General features: G+C 37.8%; 1 protein-coding gene across 1 annotated transcript in view; it reads right to left on the bottom strand.

The window, feature by feature from the left end:
* Positions 1 to 6,585, bottom strand: part of KCNMB3 (potassium calcium-activated channel subfamily M regulatory beta subunit 3) — an 85,890-nt gene extending 79,305 nt beyond the window's left edge. The window contains exon 1 of the mRNA XM_082251978.1: positions 6,437 to 6,585. Coding sequence (XP_082108104.1) covers positions 6,437 to 6,503 — 67 coding nt within the window. The 5' untranslated portion in view covers positions 6,504 to 6,585. The remainder of the gene's footprint in view (positions 1 to 6,436) is intronic.
* Between the last annotated feature and the right edge of the window lie 14,846 nt (positions 6,586 to 21,431).

Consider the following 21,431-nt stretch of genomic DNA (forward strand, 5'->3'; position numbering starts at 1 on the left):
CCTCCCAGTGGGCCATGAAAAGATTGGCCACACTGGGAGCAAACTTGGCCCCCATCGCTACTCCCCTTGTTTGGAGGTAGTAGCGATGGTCATACCAGAAATAATTCCTGTTTAAACAGAAGTTCAAACTTCTGTATAGGAATCTTTTGTGTTTATTAGTCAGAGTTGAAGTGGCTAGGGACCATTTGACTGCTGCTAAAGCGTCCTCATGTCCAATGATAGTGTATAAAGACCCAACGTCTGCTGTAATTAATACACTATCATTGGAACACGGCAAATCATTCAGGAGTTGGATCATATGCTTAGTGTCTCTCAGAAAGGATCTTGTTTCCCTCACAACTGGCTGTAGATAGTAATCAATATACTGGCCCAATCTTGAAGAAATGGAGTCTATTCCATTCACGATTGGGCGGCCAGGGGGGTTATCTGTACTTTTATGAATCTTAGGGAGACAATAGATAATTGGTCTTCTACAAAAAAGGGGATTAAGATACGAAGCCTCTTTATGACTCAATACCCCTTTTCTTTCTCCTTTTGTCACTAGAGAGTGCAATTCATCCTTAAACTCCAACATGGGATCATGGGGCAGGATCTGATAAGTGCTCCTGTCACCCAGGAGTCTCAGCATTTCCCCTCTGTAATAGGTTCCACTAAGGACTACCAAACCTCCTCCCTTATCGGCAGGCCGAATTACAATGTCACTCCTATTTTCAAGTGACTGAATCCCTCTTTTTATGTACTGGGGATCTGATACTCTTTTCACATTTAATTTCTCTAAGTCCCCACAGACCATGTTGCGGAACACTTCTAAATGTTTTATATCTTGGCCTGGAGGGTTAAAGGTAGATCTATTCCTTAGATTAGACTGATTAATTGTATCAGAAGATGCATTTTTTGTAATCGGATTGGAGAGGAAATATTTCTTAATATTCAACTGTCGTGTAAATTTTTGAATATTAATATACGTCTGAAATTTGTTAAGATTTCTGATGGGGGCGAATTTCAAACCCTTATCCAGAACCCTCATCTCATCTTCTGTGAGTGGGATCCCGCTAAGGTTAAAGACTCCAGCTCCTACCGAGGTCTCTGTTTTTTTGACTTTTCGTCCTCCCCTGCATCCTCTCGATTTTTTCGTTTGCCTGACTGAGGATGGTTCCCTCTCCAGGGGTGTTCCAGTTGCGGGGTTCTGAATGCTCGTGGGGGGAGCTGAGTCTGTGGTCCCCTCCAAGGGGACCCTCCCCCTAAAAAAGAAGAGGAAGAAGCGGTCGGATTGGAGTACCCTTGATTCTCTTGATAATCTCGAAGAGGAGCAAATCTATTACTTGAAAGATCAACTCCTTCTCTCTTCGCTGGGTAAGGGTGATAGTTTCCTCGACCCCTTCCCCTCCCTCTTCCTCTTCCTCTTCCCCTAACCATCTGCCACTGATTGGTATCTCTATGTGGAGGTGGTGGGTCAGGGATTGGGGCATATGTAGAGAACGAGGGGGGGCCATAGTCATGTCCCCTACCCCGTCCTCTCCTATTTTTTCCCTTCTTCCCTCTTTGATGGAAAACCTGGGAACGTTGAGGCAGAGGTGTTACAATTTGATGTATAGACCCCTGGGACCTTTCTACATTTATATTATTAGAAGAAGAGGAGGCTTCCATTTCTTCATTTCCCCCCCCTTCCATATTGGAAGATGAGGGTTCCAAGAAGGACTGTTGCCATTTAAAAATATCATTGGAACCAAAATCGGTCAGATCTCTCTGATATTTACTTTTCTTTTTCTCTTGAATGTCCCTATCCCATTTTTCCATTTTAATTTTCAAATCTTTAGAAAGTCTCTGAAAATCAGAATGATCCTTTTTAAGCTCTAGTTTGTCCTTTATTTCTTTAATTTGTAATTCAACCATATCTTTTTTCTTACGTTTGCGGATTAATAGAAAACTTAAAAGTTCTAAACCTTTGGAAATAAAAAATTCCCCCCATTCTTTGAGGGAAACTTGATCCAACAGACCGTCATTAGGAGGGACATCCCACCTAAGACGTCTGGGAATAATTTTTGCAGATAAATAGTATTCAAATGTTAATATGTCCCACCAGATTTTTATGTTTTTCTCGAACAAATGTCCAAGTTTTTTAAACAAAAAACCTAGATCCTCTGGATCTTTACGGGGTACGGGAACATTAGAGAATACTTCATTCACCTTCACTTCCCTTTGTTCTAAAAACTGAAATATATCCATGTCCTGCAGCTGAATAAAGGAAGATTGTAAACAGAATCAAATAAAAAGAAATATTCAGCGCTGGACTCTTGTACACACCACTAATAAATGGACCAGCAGCTAAGCACTCAAGGGCAATATCTCCAAAACACCTTCTGAATACATAATAGAAAAATAGTGCAGCGCAATCCTAGTGGTAAAATTATAAAATCATGCAGAGTCCCAGTGTTAATAGGTGTCCATATAAACAGATAAAAGTCTCCAGTGTAAAGTGGTCCTAGGGCAATTCCATAAGGTGCTTGTCTCCACGAGTGCTCATGCAATCCCACCACCTGTTCACACTGCCGCTCACCTTAACAAAGAGACCCTACAGGGTCAACCAGCATTTCATCTCAAAATCAAAGCATCCTCACACTTTCTTCCTTAAGCGTAGTAAATGATTACACCTCCGATGCACTGTCAGCTCCTCAAACAATGTTACCAATATGTGTAGGAGACAAGAAAAAACGATCTAATGCTCTCTGTATGCAATCAAGCACTCTTTAATCCATATAAGAAAACAACTCACATTTTTGAAGAAAATAACAGCGCATATCTGCAGAGTTTGCAAGCAGGCGTGCATCAGGTCCACCAACCCGGAAGAGTGAGAGGCGGCCGCGGGTCACGTGACATCCCTCGTACGCGTTACGTCCGTGAAAATAAGCGGGACTTCTTCAGCAAGAAGCGGTGGACGGTTGGCTTTCCGATAAGGGTGGTCCCAGCGGCGGATTCGCCGTGGGATCACCCTTCTGGGATGGCGGAAGAGGTGCCCCCCCCCCTCCCGCCGCGTCCGGTCCTTTTCCCCGCTTACCGGACCCGCCGGCAGCGGGGAAAACAATCCGGTCCCGGATCCTCACAGACAGGATGTCGAGTGAGGGCAAGCTTGCCCTCACTTGACTCTATGGTCTTGGAGGACGGGAGCTACGGAAAATGTTGTTTAAATGTTTAAAGGTCCTTTTTTTTTTTTTTTCATTTTATATAATAATTTTTTTTTTTTTTTTTTTTTCTATCTTTTAGTGTACTTGTGAGATCTGAGGACTTTTTGACCCCAGATCTCACAAAAAAGAGGTCCTGTCGTGCCTTTTTCTATTACAAGTAATGTTTACATTTCTTGTAATAGAAATAAAAATGATCCTTTTTTTTTTTTTGTTAAACGGTGTAAAAATAAAAAATAAGAAATAAAATAAATAGTAAAAAAAAAAAAAAATTAAAGCACCCTGTCCCCGTTAGCTCGCGCGCAGAAGCGACGCATACGGAAACCCCGCCCACATATGTAAACGGTGTTCAAACCACACATGTGAGGTATCGCCGCGATCGTTAGAGCAAGGGAAATAATTTGAGCCCTAGACCTCCTCTGTAACTCAAGGATGGCAACCTGTAGAAATTTTTAAATTGTCGCCTATGGGGATTTTTAAGTACCAACGTTTGTCGCCATTCCGTGAGCGTGCGCAATTTTGAAACATGACATGTTGGGTATCTATTTACTCGGCGTAACATTATCTTTCACATTATGGAAAAAAATTGGGCTAACTTTACTGGTTTCTTATTTTTTAATTAAAAAAAGTGAATTTTTTCCAAAAAAATTGCGTTTGGAAGGCCGCTGTGCAAATACGGTGTGATAAAAAATATTGCAATAATCTCCATTTTAATCTCTAGGGTCACTGCTAAAAAAAAATATATAATGTTTGGGGGTTCTAAGCAGTTTTCTAGCAAAACAACTGATTTTAGCTTGTAAACACCAAATGTCAAAAATAGGCCTAGGCAAGTGGCTAGGATGCATGATGATGCTCCTTGGATGTTGGGCCCCTCTATATGGCTAGGCTGTGAAAAAGTCTCACACATGTGGTATTGCCATACTCGGGAGGAGTGGCAGAATGAATTTTGGGGTGTCATTTTTGCTGTGTACATGCTATGTGTTAGGAATATCCTATAAATTGACAACTTTGTGTAAAAAAAAAAAAAGTTTTCATTTTTTTCCCACATTTTCCAAAAACCTGTGGAAAAAAATGACATGTTCAAAGGACCCATAATGCCTCATAGAATATACGTTGGAGTGTTTTCTTTCCAAAATGGGGTCATTTTGTGGACTTTTCCATTGTATTGGTGCTCTAGGGCCTTGAAAAGTGTGATAGGTAGTAAGAAAGTTTTATGTGTATTTATTCTCCTAGAACGCCTGAAGGTGCTTCTTGGACGTGGAGTATCTTTTTGTGGCCAGGCTGTGTAAAAGCCTCACACATGTGGTATCGCCATACTCGGAAGGAGTAGCAGAATGTATTTTTGGGTGTAATTTTTGCTGTGTACATGCTATGTGTTAGAAATAGCTTATAAATTGACAACTTTGTGGGAAAAAAAAGAAAAAAATTTTTTTTTCTTCATTTTCCCAAGAATTGTGGGAAAAAATTACAACTTCAAAAAACCCACCATGCCTCTTACTAAATACCTTGGACTGTCTACTTTACAAAAAGGGGTCATTTGGGCGGTATTTGTACTGTCCTGGCATTTCAGGGCCTCAAGAAAGGAGATAGGCAGTCAGTACTTCTGGTGTGATCAATTTTCAGTAATTGGTACCATAGCTTCTAGACTCAATAACTTTCACACAGACTAAATAATATACACTAATTTGGGTTAATTTTACCAGAGACATGTAGCAGTATACATTTTGGCCCAAATGTATGAAGAAAAATTAATTTTTTGCAAAATTTTATAATTGAAACTAAAAAAAAGTGTTTTTTTTCTCAAAATTTTTGCTATTTTTTTGCATATATCACGAAAAAAAAAAACCCCAGTTGTGATCAAATACCACCAAAAGAAAGCTCTATTTGTGTGAAAAAAATGATAAAAAATTTGTTTGGTTACAGTGTAGCATGACTGAGCAATTGTCATTCAAAGTGTGAGAGTGCTGAAAGCTGAAAATTGGTCTGGGCAGGAAGGGTGTCAAACTGCTCTGTATGGAAGTGGTTAAGTAACTATTCACAAGGGGATTGGGCATATTTAGTTAAGTATGTGGATCAGCACGGCCCACTAAAAAAAATATTTTTTTCTTTTTAATTGGTCACCAATTAATTAGGGCAGCAGCAATCTATTAATAGTAAGACTCTTTATCTGTGGTGCTGTTACCCTAATAAATAGCTATTTATTAAAAACAGTTCAAAGATTTTAAACCAAGTGCAGTAAGGTTTTTTAAGGATCAATTCAGAAGTAATTGGGACTTAGCTCACTTTGCATTTGTGAGTAAACCCGAATTTGATGTACATATTCACAATTCACAGGATGCTACTAAAATAGTGAGATAATAAAGTAGCAGCAATGAACAAGAAAAATCTGAAATAAGTTGAAATTTTCTGTTGGTTGAGCATTAGCTCAAATAAAAAGTTTCAAGAACAAAGTACTGTAAGTAGTTGATCTACCAATGGTGACGGGTGCCCAAAGATTTATATGAGAATGAGCAGTTCTTTGATCTTTTGTCAAAACAGATGAATGAACTGCCCATGTATGAACAGCTTTATGTATCAACATATTTTTCCAAGATGAATCCTGTACTACAGTTTTTTCTACCCTGTAATGTGACTGAATAGGATTACATTTAGTTAAGATTTGTACCCTTAAAGAAGTAGAAACACACAAATCATTTGACTTCCCCTTCATCCCACACCATAACTTGGAATTTATTTATCTGGGACTACAATAATATATATTTACAATATAGTACAGACCAGTATTTCCAAACTTCATGAAACCGAATAACTGTAATGAAATGTACTGTATTTGCTTTAATGTTTCAGAAACAGAATTAACCAGTCAAAACTACTTCTAGGAAAAAAAACCCTCTCTGACTAGAACTGTTACACACATCAAAAAGTCATAATGTAAATGCAAGAGAAACCTTTAATAAAAAATTTAAAAAAAATGATATATATAAAACATTTGTTTTCAGGCAATGCATAACAAAAAAAAAACTAAAAACACATTCCAAAATTTTGGCAAGGTTCAATGTCACCAGAGTGTCAGTCCATAAAGGTGTTTTAAAGCCCTAGCCTCTATCACTCAAAGGTCTGTACAAATTGCTGTCATCGGATTATCTGTACTTAGGTATCAATCAAAATCTAATCCTCTCTGATTTCTCTAGCTGCTCTGTCTACACTTTTAATCACAGTCACCAACACACAAACACAGAACAAATGAAATACTTTACCCGAAAACAAGAATACGGGGCCATCAGACTGTTTTGGATCCTGAATGGATGTCTTTTTGTTCGTCATCCTTCATAAACTCTTGATTGATCTTTGCTTAATATCCCCTGAAAGAATTTTAGACCTGAGGCTTTTGTATTTCTGAACATGTTGCTTTGCCAGGGATTTTTTTTTCTTTTTTTTTTTTTTCACATCAGGCCAACTGACCTGAATAATTGATGACTATTTTGTTGTCTCTGGCTGAACAGGCTAAACTTGTACATAATCTTTTTGTGTTAAAGAGTAAGGAAGCTTTAGCTACTCGGTAGCTCATACATATTTTAAGAGGTGGCATCTGGTTTTGTTTTTCTAAGAGGCCAATAAAACCGTCAAATGCAACAGTATTACCAGGAATGTGTCCATGGAATAATGATGTACAATTTCACAGGCATTATCTTATTCAGGTTTACAATGAATTTACTGTTTTGTTAATTTCTTGCTTTCAATGTGCATTATGAAGGTGATTTGTGACTCAAGAAAGGTCACATCACATAACATAAGATATTTATGGCTCTTAGATTAGCCATTAGATAAGAAACATAAGATAATAAGGCTGATCATACTAAGCAGAGATGGAGAGAGGAAAAATCACAGCGCAAGGACAGGAAGTACACCTCCAAGTACAATGTGTGGAGCTCTCAGAAATATTGCAATGGGATTAACGAGAGACCAGACTAAGATAAATTGAGCAGACTCCCTGGTTTTAAAGTGTAAGTTTATTATTTCACAAAAAAAAAAAAATGAAAAGGTGAACAAAAGCAGCCCATAGGTGATTCAATTTTCTTTCCTTTCACCGTTGGTCAGTGTTGATGGAGGGGGGGGGGATGCGTCCCACAGCGCTATTGTTTTTAGCCAGCAGGGGGGCACAGGGAGCCTTCCCAGACTCTTGCACCAGCTGTATGGACAGTGACAGCTCATAAAGGTAATTCCATGAATTCCATGGAGGTAAGTGCAGCGGGAACGGGGGGGTTGGGGAGGAAGAAGCTTGACTCCAGCTAACACTTTGTAATCAATTACAGCAACAGCTTTTTTCCTTTTGGGGTAAGGCTGAATTTACACATGGTGCAGTGACAGGTGTTTCACACACACCCACAGTGACACACAGAAAACAATTGCTTTGTGTGTTTCATTCACACTTCACCGCAGCCTGGAGCTGCAAAACAGCATGCTGCGATAAAATACAGACAAGCTGCATCATCACTGACTGTAGAAACTTCACACTGGACTTTTTGCAACTTGGATTCTGCGCCTCTCCACTCTTCCTCCAGACTCAGACTTTGATTTCCAAATGAGATGCAAACTTTTCCACAGTCTGTGATGACTTGCGGAACCATGTCATCTGCTGCTGTGTTTTATCAAGTCTAAAATCAGCGCAGCCCTCTAGCAAGAAATTCTAGAGCACTTCATGCTTCCCTCTGCTGACCAGCTTTTTGGAGACGATGATTTCATTTTACAGCAGGACTTGGCACCTGCCCACACTGCCAAAAGTACCAATATCTGGTTTAATGATCATGGTATCACTGTGCTTGATTAGCCAGTAAACTCGCCTGACCTAAACCCCATTGAGAATCTGTGGGGTATTGTCAAGAGGAAGATAAGAGACACCAGACCCAACAATGCAGACAAACGGAAGGCCACTATCAAAGCAACCTGGGCTTCCATAACGCCTCAGCAGTGCCACAGGTTGATCGCCTCCATGCCACGCTGCATTGATGCAGTAATTCATGCAAAAGGAGCCCCGACCAAGTATTGAGTGCATACTATACTGTACATGGACATACTTTTCAGTAAGCAAACATTTCTGTATTAAAAATCTTTTTTTATTGGTCTTATTAATATTAAAATGGTCTGAGATACTGAATTTTGGGTTTTCACTAGCTGTAAGCCGTAATCATCAAAAATAAAAGCAAGAAATGCTTGAAATATATCACTCTGTGTGTAACGCATCTATATAAAATATATGGGTTTCACCTTTTGAACTGAATTAGTGAAATAACTTTTTGATGATATTCTAATTTTATGGGATGCACCCGTACATGGGGCTGTAGGCTCAAGACTGCCTAGGCAGACTCACATTCTAGTTTTCAGAAAGGAATTCAAGATACCATTTCTAGCTGATCCCTATAACATAACAAATCTTTTTCCACTTTAAAATAGTCCTAAAGTCTAAATGTTTTTTTTTTTTATCTTAAAGGATAGGTTAACTTTTTTGAAAAAAAAAAAAAATAGATAAAATAAATGCACATTTTTTTGCAGGTAAAAAAATGAGCATTTATTTGTTTAATTTTTTTTTTTTTTTTAAGCCTGTCAAGCATTGTACCAGTGATCAGCATATCGCTGGTACTATGCAGGTCTCCTGCAGATCTGCCAGTGTATCTTCTTCCCCGTACATCCTGTACGGCCAAGCAGATACAAGACAGGAAGCATGAATGAACTACCACGGCGCTCCAGATTGCCGTGGTAGTTAATAGAAAACTAGAAGCCAACAGGCGCAATGGCTGCCGGACCTTGTAGTTTTCAATGCACAGAGCCCTGTCAATCAGTGACAAGGCCAGGCGGGGTGGAAGAAGAACTCTGCTAGCTGTCACAGCAGGGATCAGGAAGATGTGGGGGGCAGTCCGCTAGTAACATGTTACATGTTACACCCGGAACATGGGTGTAACATGTAACATGGTATGAAAGGTGAACTTATCCTTTAATGCATTCCATGCATTAAGGTAAAAAATGCCCCACTACCTTTCCTACCCATCATCCCTAAACACTTGCCTGGCTCCATGTCACCACTACAGTACTGTCACCAGCTCTAGCGTCACTTTGTTAATTTCCTACTTTCATAGGGGAATTGAGGCCAGTGCAGCATTGGAGTGGGAGTGCACACACATAGTGCCTCCTTAGCATTTAGCATGCTACAGGAGGCACTTGAAAGAGGAAGGAGCCTACAGAGCAAACAGCGACTGCCAGAAGAAGAGGAAGATTACATTTCTGTGCATTATCATTGCACACAGCAGGTTAATGTTACCTCTTTTTTTATTCATTTTGTTTTTTAATTTAGACTTTATTGTTATTTTAATTAAATACGTCCAGTCACAAAAGATTTGTTAGCATAGGTTGAATAAACATAACATTTGTGATGAGGAAATAGCGTGCAATATAAGACACAGACAAGAATACATGTCTAGCGTTTTCTATATACTGTATGTATAAATATATATAGATATATTTCTATGGTTTGGGATATAGCGTCTTGCTAGTAAGCCAACATTGAAGGGAAAGGAGATTTGTGCCTTGTTAAAAATGGCTCCCCATGTTCCTGAGCACAGATGGTGTGTACTTAACCTTCAATATCTCTTGAGAATTCAGCAGGAAGCAGAGGAGGAAGAGGAACAGAGCAACATACGGAGACTCTGGACTCATACATTGAATATTAAAGGGTCATTAACACTTCAAAATGACAATCCAACATTAGCTAAATATTCTAGATGTAATGATAAATATGTAAATGAACAATTATTTTACCAGCTAGAGAGCATTGCTAAAAGGAGGGTAGCTCTTCAAAAACTTTTTGTTCTTACTGCATTAAGCTGATGAAAGGTAAAGTCTGATTGGTTGCTATGGTCAATGTAATTTGCTAATTATTATTTATTTATGTATATTACACAGGCTTAATGTGTACAGGAGTATACTTGTTGACAAATTACATGTTCTTATTACAACCTTTGTGGGGATCAAATTTAAACATGACCTGTTTCTGCAAATTTCTAATGCACAATCATTAAATTGTTACTAAACCCACAACAGTAAAATCAGTCTGTATTTGCAGTAAAGCATGGTTGTTATACTCACTGTGAAACCTAAGGGGCTAATCCTCTGCATTGTGTAAAAAGGCTGTTTAATCCTGTCTTCTCTGATCCTCCCCTTCTTCCACAGTTCCCAATCGATCTCCTGATAGTACAGAGCCTTTGGAATCACTCTGCACATGCTCAGTTTGGTGTCTATTGCTAGAGAGTTTTTTTTTTTTTGGGAGGGTGCATGTGATTGGCACAATCAGCACTGTCCAGACAGTCAGGGGTCCTAAAGCCTCATAGGACAGTCAGAGTAAAATTAAGCTTTAACCAGACACTGACAGAAGTCACAAGACTGCTATATACTGCTGATGAGAAAAGGTATTTAGCAATTTATATTTACTGAAATAACTGCATTTCCATCTTCTGTGTATTGTGGGAGACCAGATATAGTGAATGCAGGTATTGGGTTTAGTAACACTTTAAGGTTCAACTCAAACTCAGCCCCTTCACTGGTATTATTGCTTTATGGTTATTTTAATATTGTTCAAAAGTTTCCCCACCTAGCAATCAACACATCATTTTACTGTTTCTTCTATATATGTGCAGTATCTCAGTTACAACCCTAACATTTTTGTAAATATTTTATTATATCTTTTTATGTGACAACACTGAAGAAATGACACTTTGCTACAATGTAAAGTAGTGAGTGTACACACACACACACACACACACACACATCATAGGTTGAACTGGATGGACTGATGTCTTTTTTTCAACCTCACAAACTATGTAACTATGTAAACTTGTATAACAGTGTCACAATTTTCTGTCCCCTCAAAATAACTCAACATACAGCCATTAATGTCTAAACCGCTGGCAATAAAAGTGAGTACACCCCTAAGTGAAAATTTCCAAATTGGGCCCAATTAGCCATTTTCCCTCCTCTGTGTCATGTGACTCGTTAGTGTTATAAGGTCTCAGGTGTGAATGAGGACCAGGTGTGTTAAATCTGGTGTTATCGCTCTCACTGTCTCATACTTGTTACTGGAAGTTTAACATGGCACCTCAGGGCAAAGAACTCTCTGAGGATCTCAAAAAAAGATATGTTGCTCTACATAAAGATGACCTAGGCTATAAGAAGATTGCCAAGACCCTGAAACTAATGCTGCAGCACGGTGACCAAGACCATACAGCGGTTCAACAGGACAGGTTCCACTCAGAACAGGCCTCACCATGGTCGACCAAAGAGGTTGAGTCCACGTGCTGAGCGTCATATCCAGAGGTTGTCTTTGGGAAATAGAGGTATGAGTGCTGCCAGCATTGCTGCGGAGGTTACTTGGTTCAGATGGTGTCTACTGTGTTTACTTTGCTTCAGTTTATGAATGAATGGGAAACTATGTCTCCTGTCAATTAATTTTCAATGCTGAGGCTGCTGAGAAAGGAACTGGGGAATCTTTGTCTGTTTGGACCCCTGACATCTCACCAAAGCCTAACAACAGGGCTGATAAAAAAAAAATCAATAAAGATTATAAAAATTAAATTGTAAAAAATTGTAAAAAAAATGATAAAAAAAACTACTGACACCCCCCTGCACGCCCTACCAACACTGTCCATTGCCCAAACCCCCTCCTCCACAAAATAGAATTGTGAAAAAAACAAAAATGTTGTAAAAAAAATAAATACATAAAAATAAAAAGACTGCTGACACCATCCACTGCTCTACTGACACCGTCAGTACCTCCCCCCCCACCCCCACCCCACCCCTTCCCTAGAAGCACTGTGAAAAAATAAATTTTTTAAAAATGTAAAAAAAAAAATCATGAAAAATCAAATTGTAAAAAAAAAAATAGATAATAAAATCATAAAACAAAAAATATTGACACTGTCCATTGCTCCACTTACACCGTCCACTTCCATACCAACACCATTCCTTATCCCCCCCCCTCCCCCCCCTGCAAAACAGCATTTTTTAAATTTTTTAGAAATTAAAAAAATTAATTGTAAAAAATTATAAAAATAAAGAACTACTGACACCATCCACTGCCCTACTGCACATACTACCCACCACCATACACTCCACACCCCTCTTCTGTACATACTACCCACCACTATACATTACACACTCCACACTCCTCTCCTGCACATACTACCCACCACTATACACTCCACACTCCTCTCCTGCACATACTACCCACCTCCATACACTCCGCACTCCTCTCCTGTACATACTACCCACCTCCATACACTCCGTACTCCTCTCCTGTATATACTACCCACCTCCATACAGTCTGTACTCCTCTCCTGCACATACTACCCACCACTATACACTCCGCACTACTTACCTACACATACTAGTCAACACAATACACTCCACACTCCTCTCCTGCACATAGTACTCACCTCCATACACTCCGTACTCCTCTCCTGTACATACTAACTACCTCCATACACTCCATACTCCTCTCCTGTACATACTACCCACCGCCATACACTCCATACTCCTCTCCTGTACATACTACCCACCACTATACATTACACACTCCACACTCCTCTCCTGCACATACTACTAACCTCCATACACTCCACACTCCTCTCCTGTACATACTACCCACCTCCATACACTTCGTACTCCTCTCCTGTACATACTACTCACCACCATACAGTCTGTACTCCTCTCCTGCACATACTACCCACCACTATACACTCCGCACTACTTACCTACACATACTACCCAACACAATACACTCCACACTCCTCTCCTGCACATAGTACTCACCTCCATACACTCCGTACTCCTCTCCTGTACATACTAACAACCTCCATACAATCCATACTCCTCTCCTGCACATACTACCCAACTCAATACACTACACACTCCTCTCCTGCACATACTACCCAACTCAATACACTCCGCACTACTCACCTGCACATACTACCCACTTCCATACACTACGCACTCCTCTCCTGCACATACTACCCAACTCAATACACTCCACACTCCTCTCCTGCACATACTACCCACCTCCATACACTCCATATTCCTCTACTGCACATAATAACCAACATACACTCCATACTCCTCTACTGCACATACTACCCACCTCTATACACTCCATACTCCTCTCCTGCACATACTACACACCACCGTATAATCCACACCCCTCTCCTGCACATACTACCCAGTGCTGTACACTCCTCACTGTACATTCCCTATTTAACATTACCATATTCTGCACTATGTAAGGCATCGTATACTCTATTAAATTACACCCCCTTTAAGCCACGCCCAATATTTATTGCAATTTAAGCCACACTTTTTTTTTGCCTGGGGCCCACTTTTTATCTTGCACAATAGCCTTCTGATTTCATGATACGCCCCTGTATATATACTGTATACAGTATATATATTAAGATTCACTTTCTCACTTCTCCCTATCTGAGAATTTTAATCACACTCTTTCAGTCTTAAACCCCCATAAGGTTGCAAGGTTGGCATATACTATCCATCCAAAGTACTACACCGCTACAACCTCAATTCCATCTGTGAAGTAAGAGTACCGCGTTGCTTGTCCACAGATCTCCATAAAGCTGGTTGCTCTGTGAGTCCCTTCCACCTAAATGCCATTCACTAATAAGTCACATTTCCAGTTACTCATATAATATTGGCTAGTTCCATCTATAGCTTCTACCCAGGACCGGTCCTCTCACAACCCAGATGTGTGCTATCTCTTCCCTGTTCCTCTCTTCCTATCTACCCTCTATAAAACTTTACTTATCTTTTTTTCATCTCCCCTCTCCCTTTTTTTGTTAGTCCACCTGAAAGGAAGAACAAATTCACTCCACTATAAGTAAACCAGTGCAGGCATATGCATGTGCATGTGCATACTTCCTCCATTGACTCTGTGCATAGGGTAAGTGCCAGTCGTACATTAGCAAGTAAGCATGAACAAAAACTAGCATGCATGCTCTGCACTGATATTGGTGCCCAGTATGACCCAGCTTGCCTTATGACCTATTTCTGGACTTTTGCCTCTTCCTTGTGACCTCAGTCTGTCTTCAGGACCTGAGCCTACTGCCTTCTGCCTTGTACTTTGTTTTCTTGGCTGTTCCTGACTCCAGTTTGTGCCCTGACTCTGCCTCTCTCATCTGATCTAGTACCCCACTACCAGTGTCCACCCTCAGCAAGGGCATCAACCTAGAAGACATGTGCGGTTTGTTTCATTCTGAATCAAATTTTGACACGTTTTTCGCTATTTGGAAATTCAGGTTTATCAGAATTACAGAATTACAATATCAACTAATTTAAGCAAATCTGAAATAACAAACCAAAATTTGGACAAAATCCGATTCAAATTCAAAAACAAATTTGAATCCGAATTGAATTTGAAAAAATTAGAAATATATTTTTTGAAAAAAGAATATAATAAAATAGAATATAAAATAATAAAGCAATAGAATAAAAATAATATAATATAATTGAAAAGAAAATAATAAAATAAAATATGACCATCTTCTAAATTCGAATTTGAGTAGAGTAGATTACAATAAAATCCAAAACAATATAATCCAAAATAATAGAAAATAATAGACTAGTAAATAAGAGAATAAAATAGAATAGAAAAACAATAGAATAGAATGAAATATAAAGAATTTAACCATTTTTAGAAATTACAAATTTCAAATAGAATGAATTTGAATAGAAAAGATTAGAATAGAAAATAATAGAAAAGAATAGAGCAGAAAATAAGAGAACAAAATAGAAAATATTTGAAAAACAATGAATATAGAATAGAATAGAATAAAATAGAATATAACTGTTATATTTTATTTTATTCTATTCTATTGATTTTCTATTCTATGCTCTTATTTTCTATTCTATTATTTTCTATTCTATTCTAATATTTTCTATTCAAATTCCAATTTATTCTGTTTGAATTTCAAATGATGGTTATATATTCTTTCTATTTTATTCTATTCTGTTCTATTGTTTTTCTATTCAATTCGTTTCTATTATATTCTCTTATTTTCTGCTATATTCTATTCTAATCTTTTCTATTCAAATTCAAATTTCTTACGATAGGTATATTATAACTATCTTCCCAAATTTAAAATTCAATAGAATTAATTTGAATAGAAAAGATTAGAATAGATTAGAAAGGAATATAATAGAACATAATACAAAAGAATAGAACAGAAAATAATACAATAGAAAAGCAATAGAATAAAAAAGAATATAACAGTTATGCCCCATCAACATCTGTCACAGTTTACCATTGTCCGATCAAAATTTGTCACAGGGAACCACCAGTGCCCCATGCACATCTGTCACAGTGCATTAGTGCCCCATCAACATCTGTCGCAGTGTACCAGTGCCCCATGCGCATCTATCGCGGTGTACCAGTGCCCCATCTACATCTGTCACAGTGTACCAATGCCCCAATAAACATCTGTCACAGTGTATCCTTGTCCCATCAACATCTGTCACAGGTTAACACAGTGCTCCATGCACATCTGTCATAGTGCACCAGTGCCCCATCTACATCTTTCACAGTGTACCAATGCGCCATCAACATCTGTCACAGTGTACCACCAGTGCCCCATCAACATCTGTCACAGTGTACCATTGTCCCATCAACATCTGTCACAGGGTACCTCAGTGCTTCATGCACTCTGTCACAATGAAACAGTGCACCATCAACATCTGTCATAGTGTCCCATTGTCTCATGAACATCTGTCACAGAGTACCAGTGGCCCATTAACATCTGCCACAGGGTACCAGTGTGCCTATCAACATCTGTCACAATTCACCAGTGCCCCATCAACATCAGTCACAGTGTACCAGTGCACCATCAACATCTGTCACAGGGTACCACCAGTACTCTAATCACATCTGTCACAGTGCAGAAATGAATCCAAAACAATGGAATCCAAAATAATAGAAAAGAATAAAATAGAAAATAAGTGAACGGAAAAGAATAGAATAGAAAAACAATAGAATAGAATAGAAAAAAATAGAATAAATTAGAAAGAATATAACCGAACCATCTTCAGAAATTCAAATTCCAAATAGAATGAATTTGAATAGAAAGGATTAGAATAAAATAGAAAAAATAGAAAATAATAAAATAGAAAATAAGAGAATAGAATAGAAAAACAACAGAAAAGCAATAGAACAGAACAAAATAGAAATAATTTGACTGTCTTCTGAAATTTGAATAGAATAGAATAGATTAGAATATAATCCAAAGCAATGGAATTCAAAAATAATGGAAAATAATAGAATAGAAAATAAGAGAATAGAATAGAAAAGAAAAGAATAGAATAGAATTAAATATAAAGAATACAACCATCTTCAGAAATTCAAATTTTTAATAGAATGAATTAGAATAGAACAGATTAGAATAGAAAATAATAGAAAAGATTAGAATAGAAAATAAGAGAATAGAATATAAGAACAAGTATAGAATGACATAAAATAGAAAGAATATAACCGTTATATTCTTTCTATTTTCTTTTATTCTAATCTATTCATTTTCTAGTCTATTATACTCTACTCTATCCTCTTATTTTCCATTCTGTTCTTTTATTATTAGTTTCTATTCTATTCTTTTCTATTCTAATCTAGTCTTTTCTATTCAAATTCAAATTCATTCTGTTCGAAATTAGAATTTTGGGAGATGATTATATATACTATTTTATTCTATTCCATTCTATTGTTTCTCTATTCTATTATTTTCTATTCTTTTCTATTCTATTCTATTCTATTCTAATATTTTCTATTCAAGTTCAAATGCATTCTATTTTAAATTCAAATTTCGGAAAATGGTTATATATTTTATTCTATTTTTTTCTAATTTTCGAATTGTCAAACCGTCCGTATTAATAGCCTAATGCAACAGCTGCATTTAAATAGAAAAAAAAATGAATTTGAATGTGTTTTTGAAGTGGAATACTGATTCAATGATTTTTTTCGATTTTTTTTTCTAAAGCAGTCAGATTTTTTCAAATTCGGTTGAATTCTTCCAATTCGAATATGAAACTAACTAAACGAGGTTCGAAAACAAATGAAACAAATGTAACAAATTTAACTAAACAAATTTATTTTAATACCGAATCAAAAAGGAAACAAAACAGATTTTTTTTGTCCTGCGCATGTCTACAACTTAGTTCCTGTAACCTAGTCCAGTACCCCAGTATTCCTGCACTTGGTTCCTGCTCTGTGACCCTCAGTCGTTTGCTCCATGCATCTGGCAGCAAAAAGCTACACACCAATTTCCCACCCTAATGTGGATATTAAATTATTTGCCAAGAATATTGTTCACTGCCTCACTTACCTTGTGGGCTCTAAATAAGTCTATTTAAATCTTAGAAGAGAAACCCGGGAAAATACCACCAAAACAATTAACAATATTCGTAACTTGACAAGTTGGCTTTTGACTACATGTGCTTTACCCTAGAAATAAATGGCCTATTTCCAAACATTAAATCCTGAAAAAAACTCTCTAAATTCGAACTGATATGATGAAAATAATGGTTTCAGAATCCTAACAGATCACAAATGGCAACAGCCACGTCTGTCCCCCTTCACCCATAACATATTCCTTCACTCTGTTGTGCGTTTTACACGTTCGAGAATATTATTCTGAACGAGTATAACGAGTTCTTTTTGATCGATTAATTCCTTTTTAAAAGCATATACCAATCTTAGTGAAACAGTCTACAGTAGGGAATACATAAGAATATTTATTCACAAGACATGTTTTCACCATAAATGATCAGACTTGAGTGACACAAAGAAATAACCTTACATAAAATACAAACTTAAAACGATAAATGCAATGTGATATTTAGCTAAACTATGAAAGTAAAATAAAGCAAGATTACGTTTTTCCCAGATGTTGTGGCATAAACCATATTTCAGCGTGCTATATAATGAGACCACAATTGTCTGCGAATTGCGAAGTCCGACAATCACTCCACTGCAGATGAAGCGAGAACGTGAGACTAATACGCCAATATGCGCTAAATCTGATATTAATAAAAATGTTATAAAAAGCAAAAATCATCTCTTAGAGAAAAATCTACATATGGTTAATACGGCTGGGATTGTAATCTTGTTACCCTTGAATATGAAATATAAAACATGTAAGGAAGAAAATAAATGATAGTAAATAATAATCAAATAATTAGCAAGGTATATTTACCATACTTAAGATGGCTGCTAGCTTAGAATGGTCGTTACCAGAGTCCTTAAGATGGCGGCCTTTCCAAGATGGTGGCCAGTTAGGGAGGAGTTTTGTTTGGCATCCCTCCAAGTCTCAGGTACATGATGGAGCAAGATGGAGTCTGTATAGATGAGTCTATGCATGGCTGTAGTAGCGTGTGTGTTGTATGTGTAATGTATATAGTGTAATGATGTGTCGTGATGTGTCCTATTACATCTGGGGTTCCTTTTTATATTGTGTTGAACAAAAGGGCAGTAAAAATTACCATAAGCCAAACCCAGTGGGAGGAAAATTATCCCCATTGGTTAGGATTACTTAACCATTAACTGCTGAGGTCATTGGGCGACACCTCTACTAGTCATTCGGTATATTGGATATTAAAACTATATGATAATTTCTTTATATTTAAGAATATCATAAAAACAACATAATAATTTATCCATACTCTCATCCTCTATACATGTCCATCTAATATCCACCACGTATCTAAGTAAAGATTGGACCTGGTAACACCATTGAATTAAGAATATTACTAATACAATATATATATATATTGATCGGAAATTACTGATTTACCCATATACTTTACATTTAGTAGCAGTAGGAATGATATAGATACATGGACAGTTATATATATTGCTACACAACAACTTGTATATGTAAACCCTTCTACACATGGGTTATTTCCAATCAGAATATTATCCATTAAGGGATTATTATGTTAACAACAATACAGTCATGATTTGGGACTGGATTATAAAATATGGGAGAAATTCGGACCATTTGACACTACTATATAATAGATATAATGTACTTCTCAATAGAAGATTGTCATAACATCATATGTTCCACAACCCCCTTTTGTATATGATGGGACAAGGATGTTGTATAAGCTTATGATTATATGAAATTCACTTGAGGATGCAGTTCTCATCAGTCTAAAGTGACAATGTCTCTTTGATACCATTTCGTTTTCAATGGACAATTGTCTGTATGACACAATCTTTTTGTAGGTAAATGAATTACAGACTCTGGTCTTTGTCCAAGCAGTTTTCCGTTTGTTTGTCTTCTCATGGTTGAAACAATAGTTTATCTGCTAGTGGATGGGTGAACACAGGTGTTATCCTGAATTTGAGTTTTGGCCATTGTGTGATAAAACGTCTCATGGCCAGAACATAATGTTTTATGATCCCTCTGGTTTCTCTCGTTTCATGACCAGGGGAAGAATGTCTTTTTATCCTTTGAGCTCCGTTGTATGTAAACCTTCCCCCCAAAGGCCGTTCCACCTGGGATAAGCAATCTAGTTGCCTGCCTTCCCAGAGCATTATATTCAAAGTTTTACCAAACACAATTTCCTTTTGGGGGCAGATGACATAGCTTCTTATCTCAAAGTACATGTAAATAAAACCATTTCAACAATGGACGCAATGTGTGCTTCAAACTGAAGGGGTTTTGACTGAATCAGTAACTAGCTAATTTGAGGCCTCAAAATTCACAATTCTTGAACTGTAATAGGAAAAATGTATTTCTATTTCGTACTGAAAGTCTAACAACTCAAACCATTAGACCCCATTCACACTAGCGCGACTTGTCAGGCGACTTGGTCGCCTGACAAGTCGTGGGGGGTCGCCTGACAAGTCGTGGGGGGTCGCCCGCCATTGAATAGTACAGGACCCGTTCTAATAGGAGCGACACAAGTCGCTCCGACTTAGAAAAAGGGTCCTGTACTACTTTGGGGCGACCTGGAGGCGACTTGCATTGACTTCAATGATATGAAGTCCGTGCAAGTCGCGCCGAGGTCACAGGTCGCCCCAGCAAGTCGTGTCGTGCCAGTGTGAATGGGCGCTTAATGCGGACAATCAGTTCACTTATGAACTTCCTATAAGTTCATGACATCCTAATTGGGCATAAAGAGTACACAATTGCAGTCTGTGGACGACTTACTTTTTCTTAGCACTCAGTCACACTTCACCTTTCCCAACCTCCTATCCATCCTAAAGCTATTAAGGGAACTTTTAAATCAACCTCACCAAATTGATAAAAACGAATATTTGCACACTCTCTCCAAAATACTTTTCCTTTCCGATGAGATAACTCTTTGCTCAAATCCTTAGGATTACTTATACTTCCTGACCCAGCTAATCTATTCAGGATTAAGTATCTTCTGCTCCTGCAGCAATATCAGACAGGACAAGCCAATATTTTTTTGTTTTTGTTGCATAACAATTCTAAAGATGAACATATTACCTTTGACTGTACAAATAAGACCTCTATCCCTTCAAAAAAATTTTAAGGAAACCCAGACATTTATCAAATAATTGTATCTGCAAATATCCGCTGCTTTGAGCTTCGACGTTGAGAGGTGACGTAGAGGCCCCAGACTTGAAACAATACTAATATGCTTGTACCCTAACATGCACAATAGTCTGAAACTATTGCATATCATAAAAAGACTGGGAGAAGGACATGGGAGAAGTGGGTTGGCCTTGTCCTTTATTCTTTTGGTTGCTTTGGGAATAATACTGCCTTGGCTTCACAGAGGAAAGGCAAAGTAACAATGGCCAATACAAGTTAAAATGGATCTTGGTTTGGAAGTCCAATAACAGCAGTAGGAACATTCACTGCTTAATAGTCTCAACATCCTCACAATTCTCTTTTTTTTTTTTACTGCTGTGATTCGACTTTGTGTTAGAGGTTGGCTATGTTCATTCTCCATGGGCCCGCTGTATGTACTGTAGGAATGTAGCCACCCTTTCTTGGCCACTCCTGAGAAAGACTAAGGACCATTGGTTTTGTAGTGTGCATAGAGCAGTGCACATCTAACATCCTCTACTAATTCTAAACAAAAAAAGGAATGAGAAGTTTCGGATCGCACAGAGGATGTTACAAGGAGGCAGAAAAACACAGTAAAAATTATTTAATGTAAAAAAGATTACAGGATTATTAA

Source organism: Pelophylax lessonae (genome assembly GCF_965119305.1).
Source record: "Pelophylax lessonae genome assembly, chromosome: 3".
Taxonomy (NCBI): Eukaryota; Metazoa; Chordata; class Amphibia; order Anura; family Ranidae; genus Pelophylax; species Pelophylax lessonae.